At 37.9% G+C, this 21895-nt stretch overlaps 2 protein-coding genes across 2 annotated transcripts; one reads left to right on the forward strand and one right to left on the reverse strand.

Annotated features, from left to right (window-relative positions):
• Positions 1–296: 296 nt before the first annotated feature.
• On the reverse strand, positions 297–14332 carry LOC113674401 (WD repeat-containing protein 36). Its single transcript, XM_027190881.2, has 24 exons — positions 14173–14332; positions 14030–14057; positions 13652–13752; positions 12710–12824; positions 12079–12211; positions 11821–11875; positions 10791–10923; positions 9894–10069; positions 9221–9341; positions 8861–8926; positions 8099–8179; positions 7699–7841; positions 6956–7070; positions 6319–6401; positions 5623–5705; positions 5425–5533; positions 4687–4766; positions 4150–4257; positions 3472–3575; positions 2994–3160; positions 2774–2893; positions 2178–2268; positions 1197–1384; positions 297–646 (listed from the first exon to the last, which is right to left on the reverse strand). The coding sequence occupies exons 1-24, from the start codon at positions 14317–14319 to the stop codon at positions 497–499; spliced, it is 2697 nt and encodes an 898-aa protein (XP_027046682.2). The 5' UTR covers positions 14320–14332; the 3' UTR covers positions 297–496.
• A 277-nt stretch (positions 14333–14609) lies between these two features.
• LOC113674404 (melanocyte-stimulating hormone receptor-like) lies at positions 14610–16765 on the forward strand. The gene has a single exon (XM_027190883.2). It carries the CDS (start codon positions 15468–15470, stop codon positions 16398–16400), a length of 933 nt encoding a protein of 310 aa, XP_027046684.2. The 5' UTR covers positions 14610–15467; the 3' UTR covers positions 16401–16765.
• The last annotated feature ends 5130 nt before the right edge of the window (positions 16766–21895 follow it).

The following is a 21895-nucleotide window of genomic DNA, read 5'->3' on the forward strand; positions in this document are numbered from 1 at the left end:
TCGTTGAGTTAGGGGAGGGGTAGGTGGGCAGTTGCCCAGATACTGATATTGATCCGAATTTTCCATAGTCACCTCTTTAAAGTCCGCGACGGCTGGTTCCCCTAGGTTCCCTCTAAAAGCCTACTATGTGATCCCCCACATCCTCCGACTCACCCCACCCCCCTCCATGCGATAAATAAAGACTGGTCCACCACGTTAATACCTTCTAGAAAATAGAAGTCTAAGGATTTTTTCACAAATCGTATAGGGAATTTACAGCCTAAGAAGCCTGTGCAACGTAAGGTGTAAACGTGTAATCGTTCATCAAAATTATATTTGAAATCTCTGCTAAATGTCTTTCGGTGGTAATTGCACCATCTGCAATACTTGTTCGACGAAGATGAAATAGCTTGGTAGTTCAAAAATGATACTGCGCGGGAATGCAAATATCCTCACTTCTCCCACACGGGCACACTGTCATTGCGGTCCGCGACTGTTGGATGTTGCACTTTGTCGGTCATATAACGGCACTTTTTAAGTAACTAACCAGGCAAGAACACTGGTTCATTAAGTCCCGGATAGTTGACCATGCTGCTTTATGCTCTTCAAGCAAACGAGCGGTTGCCTCTCCCAGCTCAGGTTGCTCGGCAATCAGTGGGCCATGGAGCTATAGGTTACGAGATTAAACAGAATTAGACCATGTAGTTTTGGAACAATTGTTCATCGCGTGGAAAATAATCCGACATTGCATGGATTTTGCTACCTGTGCCTTGTTAAAAGTGATGCGCCTTTCATATTTTTTGTGGGGCACCACATCCTTTGCATCCGAGTTTATGCACAAGCCCAGTTAGAATTTCCAACTAAAATCCTCCAAGACGAACAAATATTTATCTAAGACAGAAAAACGCTGGCTTTCATTGTACTCACCTCTTACATCTAGCTGTGTGACACTAGAGTCATCCCCAGCCACCAGAGACACAGAGAGAACATGAGAGGTGATTTTAGACTCTACGTAGTCCCAAGATTAAAATATTAACACTTCCAGCTAGTCCCTAACCATACTCTATGACAATCTTGGATAAATTTTGTTAAAGAAAATGCCGAATCGCACGAAATTATGGCCTAAAATCTTCAAATTGGGTTTGGCCACTCCCACCACCCGCTTGAAAGTTGGATACAAAGAGGAGAGTTTGAATGTGTGTCAGAATATAATATACCTTGAGAAAAAGGCCCATGACACCTTCAGTGAACTCAAAGTCCCGCCGCGACTGTAGCTGGTACTCCAAGAAAAACATGAAAGCTTCAACAAGTTTGACGTCTCCACCAGCCGACGGACCAAGAGATCGAATTTCTGCATCGATCGAGGAGGGTCCCATGGACTTGAGGTGCCCCAGGAAAAGTTCATCTACAAGGAATAAATTTTGGCATTCCTGCGATTTAAAACGAATGTTGATCCGACTTCACTCCGACTAACTGCGCGAATGAATCGGTAAAATATCGGCTATGGCCGAAGCTCGCATGTCGAAATGTGGAGAGCGAACATCGTGCGTTAGAGTACCACCAAGCCGATAGAAATATTTTCTTATTGTACGCATCTTCAAATGGCGACAGAAATTCACAAATTATTGTAAGAGAAGAGAAATGCTAACAGTACACTTATTTTTTAATTTCAAATGCCAAAGAAGCGTTACTCGTATTCTCAAAGAAATGACGATCTAGAATTGTCCATATTCTAAAAGGTTTTCATGACAATAGTGGAATATCTTATTCTAACTGCTTAAATATCTGCAATTTCTTTCCTCCAAATTATCTGCTAAATGAAACATATATTACTAATTGAGTTTCCAGTATGGCTGACCTGTTTTTTACTTCTCTGACATGCCAATTAGGAAAACGAAGTGAAGGTAGTGAGTAAGTTTATCCGGAATGGTTTCTAATCCGACGACACCTCGTGTTATCCATGCCTAAAAACTACGAAGACCACTCTGTTACCATGTCAACTCATCGACATTGTTTAACACTTCGCTGATTTTGTTTAAGTGTGGGCTCATACAGGCCAACGACGCACCGACCGACAAAGCATAGGCAGTTAAGATTTTGGAAATTATCAAGAAGCTGACTGAAAGTAACATTCGCGTGGATCAAAAAAATTTAATTACCACCATAACATTATTACTTTATAACAGCTTGCTACTCACAATTTCCGGAGCTCGAACCCTCCTTCAAAAGCTTTTGAAATTCTGAAGCTTGTTCAAGCTGTTTCATGTCTAGAATTTTAGACTTGGCATCCTAAAAAAGCAAAGGCAATGCATGCTTAAATGAATGAATTTCCGGATCTAATTAGTAATTCTCTCTTCTCATTGATACATGATTCTTGGAAGGTAATTGAAGGAATTTTACGTTTTATCAAGAAAACACCGTCCAGGGTACAGGGTTTGTCTATTATCAACACCTATTTGTGTATCCTACAGACATTGTAAGGAGAAGTTTCAGATCAATCACTTCTGTTAATACCCTGTTGCAGGCTCTCAGTCGATCAGGAGAAGAGAGAAGCAGCAGCGAGCCACAAGTAATACAGCGGTCAAATGTCTCCGCATGCGCGAACGTTGTAATGACTAGGTGGCGTGCTTTTAGGCTGTCAGAACCAATCAATGAATAGCGTTTCCTTTCTCTTTTTTCTTTGTTGATTTACGCGCACTCGCTCTCTTGCCAGAGCCTGGCACAGACTATTCTCCGTGTTACTATGCATGAAAGTACTTTTGGACTTAGGGTTCACCCTGCGAGAAAAACTCACTTTTTCATCAGTTTGATCTTCTTCAGTTTGAAGGAATTTAGGCACCAGTTCCTGTGTGGTGGGCAAAAAGAAGGGAGCAGCTTTGGGCGCCTTAGGTGGCTCCTGTGGTTTGTTCCTTTTCTGAAAAGAAATTAGGTAAGATTAGGTATTTACTGGTTGATTGGAAAACAGCAAGAAAAGTGCAAAGGTAGGAGAAATATACACACACACCGTCAACTACCTTTATTAGCTCCAGGCTGGTGAGATGTCGCCATCTTGATTTTGGTAGAAGAGACAGAGTTACAAGTTCATCAGAGAGCTGATCAGGGCTTTTATAACTGGCTGTGTTGTCGGCAGCACTAGATTTATTACCTCCTTCAGTTGTGGTCTCATTTACGTCACCAAATTCTAAAACGACGTTGAAAATATTACTACGCATGCGTAGAAGTCAACACGTAAAAAAAATGCAATAAACTGCGGTAATTGACAAGTGGCTTTGAAATTGCAGTCCTTTGGTCAGAAAGTACTCAATCAGAGACTAGCCATCTCAGGTTATATGATCTTTCAAGACGAACGCATCGTGAAAAAGTTCCTTTTAACTCGTTAGACTTCAACAAAACCTTCGGCATCCACTTTCGCCGTTCCATAAAAAACCAAATGTCATGACGACGACTAGTCTTCATTTCAGATTTAACCCAAGATTGATCTTGTTATTTTACCTTTGTCAGCATCTGTTCCTGTAACAGGCAGTTGTTCCAAAGTCGGCTGATAATCGGCAGGAAGAGGAATCAATGATACTTCATCATACAAAGTTTTATTTGACCTACCAAACAAAAGGAAGATGTAAGCTTCAGACACCGTACAATTTTCATATCCACCATAAAAAAGACAAGAAAAAAAGAAAACGGGTCGCTTAAGCGCGTCATGAAGCACACGCCGTCTGAGCTCATCTCGTCTCACATAGCATGAAGCGGCTGGGGGGAATTCTAAACCCCTTCCCCACCCACGATGGAATGTCAGTTCATCATAGGTTACCCCCCAAAAATCGTCAAGTGTACCCTTATACCCATTTCTACTTCGGTTTCACAAAGACGCATCCAATAAACATAAAACAAAGACCCGATTGCGGATATAACCTCAATCTATCTATCTTACTGCGTCTCTCTTTATTGATGGCAGAAAAAATAATAAATAAATGGGTAAATAAATAAGTGGATATGCAAATGAATAAAACAAATAATAAAAATAACAAAAAAAGTGGAAAATCAAAAAAAAATAAATGCGAAAATTGAGGAAGAGGAGGGTTTGGTCATTCCTCACATGTGCACTTTATTCTTCCGTTCATGATCGTAGAGCTAAAAAAAGGACGGCTACTTGAGTTCTACTTCATTTCTTACCATAAATACACTCCTAAGTCGTCCACGTGTGTAGTCACAAGGAAGTCTGCTATGGGTGACATGGCTAAACTAGTGACGGGTGACTCCACCAGAAAGCAGTCTATTAGCCTGACAAAAACGGAGCGCTATTTGAGTAACTGAATTATATACAAGCTTTTGACATTTAAAATGTTCCGTTTAAGAGCGTTTATACATAAACCCTGATAATGAGTAGGTTCATAGTATTCATAATTCTACTGTGTGCAGTAAAAAGCAAAATATATCCGTTAACACTAGTGAACAAACAACCTCAAACATGGTGGTCCTGAGTGCGATACAGTTTCGCTGAAAACCCTGATTTGGGCTTATCCACATGAACATTTTATCGCCACGAGAAGGAAAAAAATGTCGCGTCAAATTCTTAACTGTATTGAGTTCTACAGCTTCTAATTTCAATGAAGGTCTGTCTATTATTCGGTTACTTTATCGTGTATCTTTTTGCATGCTTGTTTCGTTTTTCTGTTAACTCTTGTCCTCTTCAAACACTAAGTTCTTTACCTTGCAGCCGGTAGACTCCAGGTTCTCACACTCGAGTCCATTGACGACGTTATCAACCAACGGGAGTCTGGGCTAAAGGACTGAAATCCAAAATAGAATTGTTATTAGCTCTAAAAAGTCTGTATAAGAAGGGTAATAATCGACTCTGTTTAAGACCACAAGTAATACCTTCCTGATTACTTTAACTTGTACATTAATAACGAAATATCTAACCATGTGAAGTTAAACGTAGCTGTCTACAAAGTAGTCAGAACAAGGGAGAGAAGAGGAGGGGAAAAGGACTCAAAGACAAGGAACTAAGGAGAGCTGAGTAAGCTGATTCAAAGAAGCTTCCGTAATTTCTTGAGATTCGTCATTTTCCATATGTGTCAATCTTATCCATCCTTGCCCATCCTTGCCCATCCTTGCCCATCCTTGCCCATCCCTGCCCATCCCTGACCATCCTTGCCCATTCCTGACCATCCTTGACCATCCATGGCCATCATTGACCATCCTTGGCCATCCCTTGTTCCTTTTAGGATTATTTTTAACTTTACTTCTAAGTGTTTGTCTTCCCAAACATATAATCATTTCAAGGTTTCATTCCATTTTAAGGCACTCAACATTACTAAACCTAACGTAAAGTAACTCCTTTAAAACACGAATGGCACTTAACCAGAACGAGCTTAAAGATTTCGAACTACACAAAATAGTTTCGAAAGCACTCTTTCGACGATGTGGGCCTGGGGCTTTACTTACCATATCAGTAATTCTGTTTGTATGACCTTGAAATATTCTCACAACTCTCTTCATATCGACATCAACAACGTGAATTTCGAAATCTTCAAAAGAAACGGCCAACAAAGAACTGCAAAAAGAGAAAAAGTAGTCAGTGAAACGCGTGCACCCTGTTGCACAAATTAGCGATTAAAACTTATTCATCTATATTGGTCATACCTGTCTCGATGTAATAAAATCTGAGTGATAGGTGACTCAAACGACATTTTCTGAAGAAGATTCCGAGCTTTAAAATTCCAAAACTGCAAGAAAAAAGACATGTCACAAATAACATACATCTAACATCATTCCTTATGAGACAACTAAGCTTAAACTTAACCATATCTTCTAGTCTACCTCCACATACGACGCTTTCAAGTTTGCTTATTCCAGCGGCATGGAGGAAGCTTGTCGCAAATGAGTCAAGTATATGGCCCTGGCTCGACTACCACCCGACGTTCAGGAAATGAGCCCAAGCTCCATCACCGAAAAGGTTCCTTCCCGGAAGGAAAGAAGACTTGACACTAGAAATCGTTGGAAATCGAGCCTTTACATGACCGTGCACAGAAGCTAGTTCCGTGAACTCTGCATTCGACGATGAAATCGGAACTGGCTCGGGTTTAAATTCAAACATAGGACACAAATTTCTAACATCTTTGTTTTAAATGACTCAACAGATAATTGTTTTGTGATGAAGGTGAAAAAAGGGTAAAAAAGGGAGAAAGATAACGCCAAAATTGATGTTGTTCTAAAATTTTTTTCATCACAAGAAGGCTTTCGTTGCATCATCTTGCTGGAAATCCTTATCCTTGCAAAGAACTTTAACTTACTTCCAAAATAGGCGCATTCATTGAACATAGAAAGTTGCCACTTTACCTTTAACTTACAATCTGCTCCTGCAGTCATCACTTGTTGATTGATGTTGTCAATAGCCACGCCCCTCACTTGACCATTGTGCGCTGAAAAGCAAACGATAGAAAAATGATATCGTTTATTGCGCTTAGCAGACAAGAGAGGCAACGCAGAAATACACTTCTCTCATAGGTGTCTTTCTTCGGTCGATTTAGGTCTCTAATCCCCCCGAATAGAATGTTACTCCATTGCAGGTTCTCCCCTACCCTCCTCCCCCCCAATAGAATGCTACTCCACCGCAGGTTGTCCCCCAACTAGAATTGCATCAAACTCTCTTAACAGGTTGTCGTTATCCATATAAGCTCCTAGCCTCGGTTGTTCGAAGGGTGAATAACACTAACCGCTGAATAACTATCTATCCAGTGGATGACGCATTACGCTTTGATGACACTTATCCGCTGTACAGCGATTCATCTGTCGGATTTGTTTAAATCTACTTTATACAATTGGGCTCTGGGTGAAGAGTAGAGTGTCTTAGTCAGGAACACTGCACGATGACTCGGCCAGTTCTCCAACCCAGACCTCTCGATCCAGCACGCTAACCACTGGAGTGCCGTTTCTTCCTGAGCAATATGGCGAATAAGAGGTGTATCAAACAAACCTTTTGGTTCCCCAAGGGATCCCCTGTGAATTCCGGACTGAATGTTAAACATATCCACATTACCATGGGCGTCTCCTATGATGGCAAAATTCCCACAAGAGCTCATAGCTGTGGTCTGAGGATCAAAAAGTTTACAAAGGACTCAGTGTTTTACACAGATTACTCTATTGCTGTTTACCAACTTTACAAAACACGAAGATAGAAGTAAAAATCCTAATTGGGAACAAAAACAATCTGCTGTAATCGGCGCATTTAGAAAATGTTTCGAAACGTCGCAATCCATGGCATAAACGAGATCACTCGGTGCAACAAACGATAAATACAACGAAAAAGAATATCGAAGTACAAACCAACTAATAAAGCGTTCCTCTCCGCTTTGGTGGTTTTCAACAGCTGTGATTGGTCCATTTCGAACCACAGGCATCCCAAGCAAAAGATTACTCCATGAAAGCGTCACGTGCTCTGTGACGCGTTGTTAAGTTACGCAAGGAACCGTTGACAACATGAACACGTTGTAAAGAATAGTATGGAGAAAGAGATATTACTCTGCGTCACATAATGCGTGATGCTTTCATGAATTAATCTTTTGCTTTATCTCGAGACGTGAGCTTGGGATGCCTGCGTTTCGAACATGTGTTTAGAAACATCGCGATCCACAGCATACAAATACGTAAGTGACTACATGGTGCGACAAACGATAACACCTCAACCTCTCCAACGAAATAAAAAACAAAATTACAAACCGTAACAGGCCCTGCATTTTCCCCAGCACGAGATTTCAGGTTATGTTTACCACTGCACTTCCTCTGAAAGCTCCATGTTCTGGCTTCTTTTTTTCCCTGATGACAAGTGACAATGTTGTCCCATGCACTCTCGCGCACAACCTCTAAAAACGACATCAAAGATAACTTTGTTCAGCCGCTGTTCGTTATCTTGCACTAACCTTTTGGATTTGCTGTCTAAAGACATTATTCTCAGACACAATGTAACATAAACTTCACACACACTTTACCACAAATGTTCTCGTTCAATCTATGAGAAGTCTGAGGAAGGCATTCTTAGAGCACAAAAATCCGAGTGTTTCCAACGAGAGTGCACCAGAAAAGTTGCAATAACTTGATGAGTTATTCTGTGAGCACATACCAGAGGCGAAGTCCACAATAGGTGCTAATTTTAACTCTTCTATATGCACTCCACGATTCTTGGACTTCTTTGTTAATGAACCTGAAAAAAATGAGCAACAAGAAGCAGTTTATCTTTTTGTTCCCAAAATCTGATCAGTGAATGATTAAAAGTCTTCTAGTTACAACGCATTTCGTAACTAACCAATTTGTCTATTATCATCACTTTTCTTTGGTGGATGTGAGAAGTTGTATGTTTTGGACATCTGCGAGTTAGCGTCAAGAGAGACATGTCCTATCCATTCATTCCAGTTAAAAGCCAGTACGAAGTAAAAGTAATCATATACGCCACTTATTTTATTTTCAAACAAAATTTGGTGTCAACGGGACTCTAAGGCAAAAAACCATAGCTATCTCTAGTCTACACAAAGCCCTTTTTTTTTTAGTGATAATTCCTTTTTAGAAGTTGTTTATCACCACTGATGTGGGACTGAGTTTTAAGCACTCCGAGCTGAAAACAATTTCTAACAGAGATGGAGATGTTGAGTTATGTGCTAACACTCTAGAGCCAGAATTGATCTTGTAGCTGCAATCTGCCCTCTTAATAAGAACACGCCAAGTGATAGTATTTTGAGCTGTTTCTAGGGCTGTTGGGCATTGCTTTTTAACTTAGAATAATAGTATGGTGTTTTTAGGCAAACACCGAGAGGGCAAGTAACGTGGATGGTTATGGATTAGGATGCTTGGTTCCTCTGCCATGGTGTATCCTCAAATGCTGACTGACCTTGTGAAAATTCACAGCTTCGTTCATCTTTGATAACAGAAATAAACCTCAAGCTTCTATCCAGCCCTAAAGATGATGTACATAAAGTATTGTAAATAAAAGCTGTTTTCACTTTTTTCTTTAAACACCAGTACCTAAAACTACGTGCATGTGAGGGTTATGACACCAAAGACATGGGGATTTACGAGATAATTTGCTTTTTAATGTTAATTGGCCACCGTAAAGAGTTTGAAAAGCTGATGTCTCGTGATTTTTGGTTCGCTTGAATCTACGTGGCATGTTTCAACCACCCAGCTTAGCTCTGCATGCAGGTATTGAGCATTTATGACTAATGTCACAACGCTACCTACAGTATAATACCTGCACTGAGGATGTTAAATCCATTATTTCCGTAGAAGCGAATCTTAGTTGGAGGAGCACTGTGACTTGAACGAGACCTCAAGAGTCTTCCACTTCCATCTGGCTGATCAAATATCCATATCTAATCAAATAAAATAAGTTACTGTGAAAAAACTAAAGGAAAACTTGAATCATTTCCATTTCCAGTTCTCCAACACAGAGAGGTACTTTCCAGCAGTAGTAACACTTTGCCTTCCTAGATTTACTCAAAAAAGGCTGTCCCGCACAAAGTCTTGAAAAATCAGCTAAAGGTGCTTTTTACTGATATTCATTTTACTGTGTATTCATTGAAGAGTTTTTTTGTTATTATAAGACAAAAGGGAAGACGTGAAACAGCTTTTTCACGAACGACAATTTGGACAATGAATCGTGCAAATTCTCAAAAATTGTATCAATAATCTTTTTAAAACCATTATAGTTCTGTTCAGGAAAATCCTAGTGGGCTATTTTACTTTACAAAGTGACTTCAATTAAAATTTGATTCAGTCGCTCTGGACTTTCTTAAATCAGATAATTTGGTGGTGTGCAGAATTAATATTATTTTGAAGTATGACTGAGAAACCCAAATTTGTACATTAAAAATACACGTCTGTTATTAATGCTTGTCTTAACAAGAATAATCAAAACACTATACCTTTAAAGAGTTATCAGGACCATTTGTAGCCAAGAGAGGTTGTGAGGAAAGGAATTTCATACCACAGACAGATCCTTTATGGGCATCACGTAACGTGCTGCTAAGTTGACGTTTTTCCAAATCCCACAATGCAATGTGGCCCTCTGTACTGGCAGATGCCATAACAGGGTTTCCATCTGTAGAAAACAATAAATTGTCAGTGTTTATGCTTTCCTGCCATTAAATTGTGCAACAATTATCAAATTTCACTTTTATTATGTAATCTGATGATCTGGATGAGAGTAGTAGTTCTGAAAAGGTCTGTTGTCTGTGGTAGTGACTGAGGCTTAAACAACCTGAACAAAAGCTATCATCCAGGTCATATTTCCTTCTGTCAGAGAAACCCCCTAAAACACTTTTGCAAATCTTCAGACTTTTGCAGAATCAATCTAAGAAACTCTCAAGAAAAAATCTCACCCTTTGCCTCAAGTTGCAGGGAATCATGACAACTACCTAGTCAGAAGCTAAATTATTTCTACTAGCTAGGCCTTATCCTCAAATTGTTCTTTCCCATTGCTCAACTGACTCATTTTTGTAAAATTAAAAAGGAAAACATTCTCAGCATCACATTAAAGAAGAAAAAGATCAAGACTTTGCATTTTTTAGGAATCATTCATATGGCAATCACCCTTGTAGCTTGTATATCATGTCACAAGCTGGGTACAGAAAAAAATAGAAAACCAAGACATATAGAAGCTTTTCATAAACTCACACTCCCTCTTTTAATTCTTCTTTTTTTTCTCTCTTTTTATTACAGTACCTATTTTTCATTCTTCAACCACTTGTCACCTACAATAACCAACCGGAAGGCAGTGGGAAACAAAAATAATCGTGAGAATGGTCTTACCAGCCTCATACCTGTTCTGAAAGTCAAACCTATAACCGGACCCCACTCCTGATAAAAACTCATAACTGTTTCATCAAATTTGAGATTATGGAGGATAATTTTTCCACTCTGCAGGCCAATGCCAACCACATCAACTGCAGGAGCCTGGTAAATGCAAACCAAAAATATTAACATGTAAATGCTGTTCATTTGTTACACATACATGTACCTCAAAACTTATTGGACTCCTGACCCAAAGTTGAGTACTTAGGTCATTTCTTAAATATACATTGTACATATGCACAAAAATATCTTTAGTTACTATTTTGGACCTCCAAGCCCAAAGTTGAACAGTTGGTTCATTTTCTCAGTAATTTTTGTGTCCAGTCAACATAGACGTACAGACAAATGTACAGAGAATCTTCTATTAAGTCTTCATGATTAACCTCAACTTTCGAGTCAAAATTCTCCTTTCATGCTGTTTTAAATTTCTCTCTGCATCATACATGAGGGTTTCATCTCTTATCAAGTTATCAAGATAAAAAATCTAGCTGAAAAGTTTTTCTACACTGATGTAAAGAGACATTTTAAAAGTGTGTGTACCTCAAGGGTCTCAGTGAAGGAAGGCACCCATTGAGTTATCAGTCTCTACTTTGGGATTTAGTCTCTTTCGTTACATTTTAATTGATGCACTTAACCTTGCTTCATTTTCTTCTTCATCTGTCACCACCCTCAACTTAGAGCTGTGTAAATGCCAACTTTGAAGCCTTTTGAAAACCCTGTCTCTACCCAGAGTTGAAATGCAGCTCTTACATGTACATGTAGTTGGGGCAAAAATAATGAGCTCACCTCCTGTACAGCAAGATGGAGGAATTTAAGGGTATGTAGGGAAGAAGAGTTGATGACAAGTTCTTATGTGTAAAGGAGAGTAACTAGCAAATCACCAGCACAGAGGATTTGGACAAAAAGTGATTCAATCTGTACAATGATGTCTAGTCAGTTATTTGTCATGAAATATTCTTCTTAGATTCTAAAGCTGAGTTAAAAAAATATACATCTTACTTGTTCCACAGCAGATATAGGCTCTGACCATCCAGAAAATGTATAAATAAGTTTGCTGTGGAAATAACATAAAATTATCAAAATTAATTAAAACAACTAATGCTTAATAAGCTAAATTTAGAGGACAGGCCATAGAGGACTAGTTGACAGCTCTGCACACCTTGCTTGCCTACACTGAGGCTTCCCAATTTATTATGATCTTGGTAACTCAGTGCTATACATTCATAGAGAGTAATCGAGGAAGAGGTATGCACATACTTTGTTTTTATATTCCACAGTTGCATCTGGCCTTGTTTACTGCACAGTAAGATCTTATTAAGGTATGTGCTGGGATGCATCAAACAGGTGATGTAGAAGTTTTCAGCATTAAATTCCATCTCAAGGTACAATTCTACAAAAATAATGTTTGAAAGATGGATTCAATAAAGAAGGAACTAAGAATAAGTTTGATCAAAGGATAAATCTCCATGCTTCTCATGAATACTACAACTGAGTTGTCGCTCACATTTTAACGGATTAACCCCTTAACTCTTAAGATCTGATTGTTAATTCTCCCCAATAACTGCTACACACTTCCTTGTAAATTAATTGTGAGAATTTGGGGCTAGATCAGGATAACTTCTACCTGATAAGTTTAAGTATTCTCAGTACCTGTTTGCTGGATAATGAATGGATATTTTAGGGAGAAGTGACATGTAAATTATCAGCCTGAAAGAGTTTTAAGTTTTGATAACTGATCCTTTCCTTACCTTTTTCCAAATTCAGTTTCCCTTGAATAATTATTTAAGCCTATTCAAATACCTTGATGTACATGTCATCAAGCTCTCAGTACTTTGATACTTACACAATGTAATCTGATAAAATAGTCCTGAATAAAATGAACATGTACCTGTTGTTTCAATAATCCATATTCTCACTGTGCTGTCTTCATCAACAGATATTAGATTTGAACCAAATGAGAAGATGAAGTGAATGTCTCTCTTGTGTCCCTCCAACACAGCAACCTAAACCAAAAAAAGTTACCAAAATACACCATTAAAACACGGATTGATTAAGTTACAAGCCAGTTAGTCTGATCATTACTTATCTGCATAAAATTAAGAAATACATGGCTTTACACCATGGTTAAATGACAAGTCTATTGTAAGTCTATAATGTAATATTTCTTCATTTTGCACATGCCAGTTGGCTGTCTACCATCTCATATCTAAAAACCACAAGTAAAATGATTGTAATAGTAAATACACTTCTTTGTTATGGTTTGAAAGTTCCCCGGGTTTAGGTTTTTCAAACTGCCCTGATTTTTTGCTTCTGCTCTTTGGAGCTATGTATAATTATGTATACATGGACATAATCTGAATGAAAGTAGTAATAATAACACTGATAATAAAATATTTAGTATAAAAATTATACCTCACAAGAGAATAGTACTTTTTGCAAATACTGATTCAGGCTCGTTGGAAGTGAGTAGCAAGTACTATTCACCTTTGAGCACATGATGAGACAAAATCGCGCATCAAGAGTTTCATCTCCAACCATTTTTCAGTATATTGAAAAAAGTACACTTATTTTTTGGCACCTTTGTGGTATATATTTTGCATGTATATGGTATATACTTTCTGGTATATGCTTTGCACTCCCTCAGCTGGCTGTTTAACGTACCACTAGATACAGTTAAACATCTGCGATCTTTGCAGTCACCACTACCACTATTCACCACCACTTTGGTGAATTATTGTTCTCTATATTATCGCTAATAATAAGATGTCATTAAGATAGTTATGATTGAGAATCCTTACTCATCAAAAACGTGATCAGTTTCGAAACAAACCTGTTTTCCTCTTTTCCAAGAAATCAACTGATTTCCAGAAGCTGTAATCACCAAGTCTCCGTGTGATGATAAACATGATATTTCACCGGATTTAAGCAATCCTGCATATTACAATGATACAATTATATAATCATTAACAAGTAGCAAGTTTTGAGTAGCCTTCAGACTTCAGAATTAATTTATAAATACCAGTTCATTTCTAAATGTAAACATTTTTTCTTTCATCTAATACGTTTGGGCGATTTGGTTGATATTAATTAACAAGTTTTGTTACCGTCGGAAATTAAATTGAATCAAAGGGTGGTCAAAAGTTTACTATGATCTCATTTTATTCCTCACATGTAAGGCTTCAATAATACTTGACATCATCAAACTCACCAACAAAGAGAAGATTTAACTTCGCACACTAAAAGATAAAAGAGATGAAAAAAATGTCAGCGTGAATGAAGTAAGCTACATGCAGTTACAACTTTGTTTACACGCGTGGATCTGTCATGAAAACTAAGCTAGAATATACTTACACTATAAACGTGAAAGGCTGAACCAACAGCAGTGGTCACCAGAGTTTCTGTTCCTTGTGTCTGTAACGTCAAGGGAACATGATTTGCCACAAATCCGAGGGCTCGAAATGGAGAAAACAACTGACTTCCGACCAACGGAGCCGCCATGTTGAAATGCCCCACGTGCGAAAGGCCGCTGACTAACTGCCGAGCTTTCTCCAAAGGAAAAATTCACTTGAACCTTTCTGGTACTCTGGAATTAGGAACCGAGGAGTAACAGAATCGTGAGGGCATTTCTTATCAACCATATCTCCTTTTTTTTTCTAAATTATATAGGTCAGGAAGTAAATCACCGAAATTTTTTCAAGGGCAGATAAACAAAGTGATGATAAACAAGGAACTTTGAAAAATTAAAATGTTCTCTTATAAAAGCCTGTACATAAATAGTAATCTCGTACCCATACCCTGCCGTGTAACCATAACTGAAATGCAAAAGGTCTGGGTACGAGACTACATACAAGGATACATGATAACTACATTGTTTTAAGAGTGAGTGATAAAATGAATACTGTTTATTATATCATCACTCGGTATCTTTGTATAAAAATTGTCTTCTGTACGTTTAATTTCCTTTAGGACTAACTCAGAAAAACCTTACTCAGAATTTTGATGGTTTTCCAACACTGTTGAAGAAAGTTTTGTTTCATTTTCTTTAATATTATTTTGAGATCACTTTCTATACCCAAGAGCAGTTACTTTGGAAGCGAATTTTGGCCAGTATCACAACTTATCGCCCTCTTTGTGATATCAAATTTAAACCGAACCAGACAACGTAATAATGCACACAAAATTGAGAAAATCATTTCTTGGCAGAAATCCTTTACAAATTTCTGGATACTGGGAATCCCCGAACAAATAACTTGAACAAGACTTCGGCAAAAATAAAAATTAAATATAGATGAGAAACGGATATCTCATATGTTAATAGTTGTTGATTATGACATTGTGAGGAAAACAGTACTTGAACTTCACACACGGCGTTAACTCTTTTTTTATGTTTCTCTCACTTTTTGCCCTTTAGATCCTGGCCATGATAAAATGATTGTGTTTCTAAGACTCTACAATATTTATTGAGAACTTTCACGAAATATTCTTCTGATATGTTATCTCCAAAATGAAACGCGTCAATGTTGCCACAGGCGGCCCCTGTGGGCAAAGTTTTTTTTTCCAAAAGCTGCTACGTAAAACGGAAGTTCTTAACACCAGCTGGCTTTGCATGTTGGAAACATCGGTGTTAAGAATATTGCTTGAGGATCATGAAGCCGAACAACTTCACTAGTTCAGAAAAATGGACTGAAACAGAAGATCTATTATGTTTGACGCCAATTTTTGCTGATGGAACAGTCAAATATTTGAAAGGTTTCTCAGTCTTGAATATCCTTCTATCTATTACTGCATTTCTTGGGAACACTCTGATCTTAGTTGCCATGCGTAGGGAATCGATTTCTCTTCATCGACCGTCCAAGCTCTTGTTCCGTTGTCTGGCTACGACGGATCTCTGCGTTGGACTGATCGCACAACCTGTAGCTATTATTTTTGTTCTATCCTTGATATTCAAACGCTCCAATCTTTGTCGACTCGCCATATCAGCTTCATCTGTAGTTAACTATTTGTTGTGCTCCGTATCTTTGTCGACGATGACAGCCATAAGCCTGGACAGACTTCTCGCCCTGATTTTAAGGATGAGATACAGGCAGATTGTAACTTTAAAACGCACATCTTTCGTTGTAGTCAACATTTGGGTCACAGCCATAGTTGCATCATCACTGTATTTTGTAAACCCCCGTATAACAGTCTGGTATGGCCGAATAGGTATACCCATGTGCTTAACACTTTCATTCGCATCGTATACAAAGATTTTCCACGCACTTCGTCGTCGGGTCCAAGTACAAGATCATGCTCAACAAGCACAACTTAACCATGTTTCCCCACTAAACACAGCTCGATACAGGAAAGCAGTGTGTAGTTCGCTTTGGGTGCAGGTGGTATTAGTTGTGTGTTATCTTCCACATCACATAGTAATAACTTTCTCAACTTATAGTAGATTATCATCGTCACAGTTGCTTGCATGGAGTATAACAGGTCTTTTAGTCTTCCTAAATTCATCGTTAAACCCACTACTCTACTGCTGGAAAATAACTGAAGTGAGACAAGCAGTAAAGGAGATAATCCGATGTCCCTGGAGTTAGATTCTTGTCTTAACTGTGAGAGGAAAATTGTACTATTTTGATGTCTCAGTGGAACTCTTTTTTACTACTCCTTTTGCAATTGTGGGTTGTGAGTCCTGGCATTACGTGATTGCCCTATGAAACTAGTTGGTTTACGCTAAGCGTGAAGATGGCGCGTGAGAGCGACTGCAGTCCGGGAAAAAAAAAAAAAAAAAACCAAAAAAGCACACCTCCGAACCTTTGCATTAGCGTTTGTTAAATTTGCCAAAGCTTAAATTGTGGTCGATAATGGAAGCTATTCATGTTGTAATCTACATTTTCATTTGAAAATAAGATCATCAATACATAAAAGATCGAGGAAATAAATAAAAGTATGAAATATAAAATGATTGTAGACAATTTCAATGATCGCAAATTTTAAGTGAATTTGGTGAATAGCATGCATGCACGCGGGACGCGCTAAGCACGTAAGGAATAAGTTTGCCGAGTTATTTGAATCTTGGCCATTTTAGACGATAGCAATTATTTGGTAAGTTTGAAATAAAGGGGTCATGGTATCTTAGCTTCGCCTTCGCATCTTACATTCTTGTGTAGGTTTATAAAATGTCTCTAAAATTAATTTAACAGCTAACGTATGACCGGTGTTTATATACTGTCATCTAAACACACCCGCGGCTATAGACTGATGAGAGAGCATATACTATCTTAAATATCTTATTATACAAAATGAGGGTCTTCGCGGTGGAAAAAAAAAAGGCGAGCGAAAAAAAATTAAATGAATAAAAAAAATTTGAAAATGATTTTCAATGCTTTTGTTTAAAGTTAATTCAGATCACGTCAAAGGCAGCGGCTGTCTAGACATACACAAAAGTTATTTAATGTCGTGAAACACATGGCTGCCTTCATTCTAAATGGAAATTCATGTCTGAGGGTAATGATCTGTTATAATTTTGCTCTAGCATCTGTTGAAATTCCCAATTTATTACCCTTTACAGAGGAAGCCTGTTTGACTCTTGCAGAGAACTTGCAAATATGTCATACACTAAGAGAAAGACCGGAGCGCCCTTAAATGAGTAGCAGCTTCGTCAAGCTGTGGCCAATTCAACTGCATATGGTTCAATTTTGACGATTGCTAATTTCAATTCACTGTTTCATTTCATTAGTTTGGCTAACATGTTAAACGATTTCTCTAACACTCGGTTGAATTCTTTTATTTCCTGGCTTGAACTCCTAGTACAATTTTCTTCTTTCGGGGACTAGCCCAGTCTTGACCTTACTCAATACAGTTCAGCTTATTCCTTTCAACACAACTTAACTCTGCTGTATTCTGCTCTATCCGATTGAAAAAAGCTATGCAACAGCTTATAAAGGTGGCACTAAAGGTGACAATACTAAGCTGTCAATCTTCTTCTAACGTCATCAGTCTATCTCAATCAGCGAATCACGTTAAGTTACCTATGACAGACCCTGCATACTAAGTATGCGTCTTCGAGTTATTTACGCAGTTGCAAAATCATTTTCTACCTTAAATTTCTTACATTTACGATTGAAATCGGCCAGAACAGCAAGATTGATAATATGAAAATTACTATTAACCTATTGGCAGAATTAGAATTACACTGGAAAAGGTATAAAAAGAGAAAATAGACTTGGAAGATTGTTACATAACAACAAAATAAACAGAAAATTTGAAGTAGAAGGGGCGTTCACGAATACCGCCTCCGAAAATACTACGTGGTATTATCTAATTTAGAATTCAGGGCCCAGTTGTTCAAAGGCCGATTAGTGCTAGCCCAGGGTTAAATTTTAATGCAGGTTTCTATATTTCTTTTTTCCAAAGCCTTTAAGAGAAAATTTTCCCTATTCCTTTTAGAACATTCAATGATCAAATTGCAAGTAAAAAGATTTGAACTGAATTTTCTTTTAAAGCTTTCAGACCCGAAATCAAATTCCATGCTAACCCTGGGTTATCTTAACCCAGGCAACCCGTGCCAGAGCGAAAGATAGAAAGGCACTGGCTGTTTACACTCAGAATCACCCTAAAGAAAGAGGTGTTAAACGTGTTAAACTAAAAATTTAAGAAATATTCCTTGATCATGAATTTGACATAGGATATGTTCCAAAAAACGAGTCTGATAATAATCAAAAGTATAAAAAGCAGGAATTCCCAGGAATTCCTGTACGAGGTTAACTTTTACCAGAGAGATTTACTCTCTTTCTTAACTAGAAAATTTGACATAATTAAATATAGCTTATCACAAAATACTACAACAAGTTCTAATTACCGTAGAAACGGAAAATCTGCTTCCATGCCGAATTCACAACCGCAATAAGAAAAAGGTCAAAGAAATTGTACTTAGATGAGACCGCCAAAAGGAATAAGAAATAATCAACCTGGTTATTATTATTTTTTGTATTGAATGGCTTAAAGTAATATAATATTTCCATTCCTTTTTCCCATCACCAATATAAGGAAACCCTTACAATATTTCAGATTAAATATAGTTCTATTTTTATTGTTTAACAAACAGGGCTGTGATCTTCAAGTTGTCGGTTTCCGTACGGTTTTTAAAATTATTTAGAAATTATATTAAAAGCACAAATTTTTGGCAGAATTTGTTATTGCGAATATAATTTTCAGACTTTTCCAAGAAAAAAGAAGCTATTTTGCCGGTGTAATTAGCCTTATCAGATTCTTTTTAAGATAATTATTTAGAAATTGTATTAAAAACACAAATTTTTTGGCATAATTTTTTAATGCAAATATAATTTCAGACTTTTCTAAGAAAAAAGAAGCTATTTTGCCGGTGTAATTAGCCTTATCAGATTCTTTTTAAGATAATTATTTAGAAATTGTATTAAAAACACAAATTTTTTGGCATAATTTTTTAATGCAAATATAATTTCAGACTTTTCTAAGAAAAAAGAAGCTATTTTGCCGGTGTAATTAGCCTTATCAGATTCTTTTTAAGATAATTGTTTAGAAATTGTATTAAAAGTACAAATTTTTTGGCATGATTCGTTATTGCAAATATAATTTTCAGACTTTCCAAGAAGAAAGAAGTTATTTTACTGGTGTAATTAGCCTTATCAGATTCTTTTTAAGATGATTATTAAGAAGTTGTGTTAAAGGCATAAATTTTTGGCATAATTTGTCATTGCAAATATAATTGTCAGACTTTTCCAAGAAAAAAAAAATGCTTTTTTGCCGGTGTAATTAGCATTATCAGATTTTTTATTGATCAGTTAATTATGCAACTTAGCAATCATTTGACATTGGACGACCTCTTCAAACTTGCTGTCTGCGTTTTACAACCAAAAAAAATCTTTAAAAGGTACAACAACGGGTGCAAATATCTCGCTACCCAACCCTTCTCTGTCTCAGTTAATCATTACTTTCATACTCTTCATCTTTATCGTTTTGCAGATAAATAGACTGGTGGGAAGTTAGTTAGAAAGCGAGCTGAACTCAGACAAAAGGTATCAGATGACAAAACAAGGTAGACTTTGCTTCACTATTCTACAAAACCAGGATTTTTGCAAGTCGCCAAAACACTTGTGAAGAGATATCCTGGGCAGCTAACAGTGAAGACAATAGCACCGAGGAAAAAACGAGGGCTTTTACCGGTTGAAGTGGCACTTATAAATGAGAATAATAAGACACCAGCATATTTGACTAGAATGATAATAAGACATGAAAGGCATAATGAGTTATTAATAGAATTTGAGAGGAAATAAGATTCTAAAATCTGAAAGTGGAAATGTGATCATCGCAGTAAATTTTCCAATTTAAGCAATTGGAAAGAAGAAGCCTGAAAAAAATCAGGGCTTCAACGGGATTCGAACCCGTGACCTCCGCGATACCGGTACGATGCTCTACCAACTGAGCTATGAAGCCACACATTGGGAGCGAGGTCAATTTATTGAGTTCATATCTTCCCGTGCAGTGAAATGATGTGGAGTTTATATGAAATAATTCATATTTGTACTGCGGTTGTAGATGAAAGTGGAAATGTGATCATCGCAGTAAATTTTCCAATTTAAGCAATTGGAAAGAAGAAGCCTGAAAAAAATCAGGGCTTCAACGGGATTCGAACCCGTGACCTCCGCGATACCGGTGCGATGCTCTACCAACTGAGCTATGAAGCCACACATTGGTCACGGGTCACGGGTTCGAATCCCGTTGAAGCCCTGATTTTTTTTTTCAGGCTTCTTCTTTCCAATTGCTTAAATTGGAAAATTTACTGCGATGATCACATTTCCACTTTCATCTACAACCGCAGTACAAATATGAATTATTTCATATAAACTCCACATCATTTCACTGCACGGGAAGATATGAACTCAATAAATTGACCTCGCTCCCAATGTGTGGCGTCATAGCTCAGTTGGTAGAGCATCGCACCGGTATCGCGGAGGTCACGGGTTCGAATCCCGTTGAAGCCCTGATTTTTTTCAGGCTTCTTCTTTCCAATTGCTTTAAATTGGAAAATTTACTGCGATGATCACATTTCCACTTTCATCTACAACCGCAGTACAAATATGAATTATTTCATATAAACTCCACATTCTAAAATCTGGGTGAAATTGCAGTAGCCATTCTATGTACAGGGGCAGTGCTCCAACTTTTGTCGATTCGCCACACTTGCTTCATCTGTAGTTAACTACTTGTTGTGCTCCGCATCTTTGTCGACGATGACGGCTGTAGTATCTGTCCCTCCGCACGCGGTACGAACTTACACTGTACCACGTGATATTTCATTAAACTAGTTCTATCTATGAGGGAGAAAAATCAGGATTCTATGAAAACTGTAGGATTCGGCATTTTTTAATTTATGCAAATTAATAATTTAATTTATGCAATATGGCCGCCGGCCACGGCGTCTTGACCTGCGTTATCTATTACCTTTCTTCGTTTACTCATGACTTGTTGTAAGTTTTTGTCTTTACTATATATTGCCTTACTGTCAAGTGATCCATTTAACATGCTGACGCGGAATGCTAAAACCTCTATGAATTCTACTGGAAAAGATTCTAACACTGGAAAAGACACAAACGCTTCGAGCACCGAGTTCGTTTCTCTAGCGACTCTAAGGGAGATGCTCCAGATGCAGGAACGGATGTTTAAGAACATGTTTGAGTCGGTTCTGTCTTCTGTAAATACAAGAATCGACAAGGTTGTCAAATCTGTCGCGGAACTAAAAGCGAGCCTAGAATATTCACAACAAGATATTGACGACTTGAAGGAAGCTGCAGACGCCATAGACGAAATGGAAGAAGAACTTGATGACATCCAAACAGGGTTACATAAACAAGAAGAAAAATTGGTATACCTTGAGAACCAAAGCCGTAGAAACAATGTCCGCATCGATGGAATTCCCGAACAACACAACGAGACCTGGCTGAATACTGAAACAAAGGTGAAGGAAGTACTACAAGAGAAACTAAACCTGAGCTTTGAGCCGATGATCGAGCGAGCGCATCGCACCGGAGCAAGACCAAGATCAGGTGCTGCT

This window comes from Pocillopora damicornis, chromosome 11 (assembly GCF_964200805.1).
Source record: "Pocillopora damicornis chromosome 11, jaPocDami1.2, whole genome shotgun sequence".
Classification (NCBI taxonomy): Eukaryota; Metazoa; Cnidaria; class Anthozoa; order Scleractinia; family Pocilloporidae; genus Pocillopora; species Pocillopora damicornis.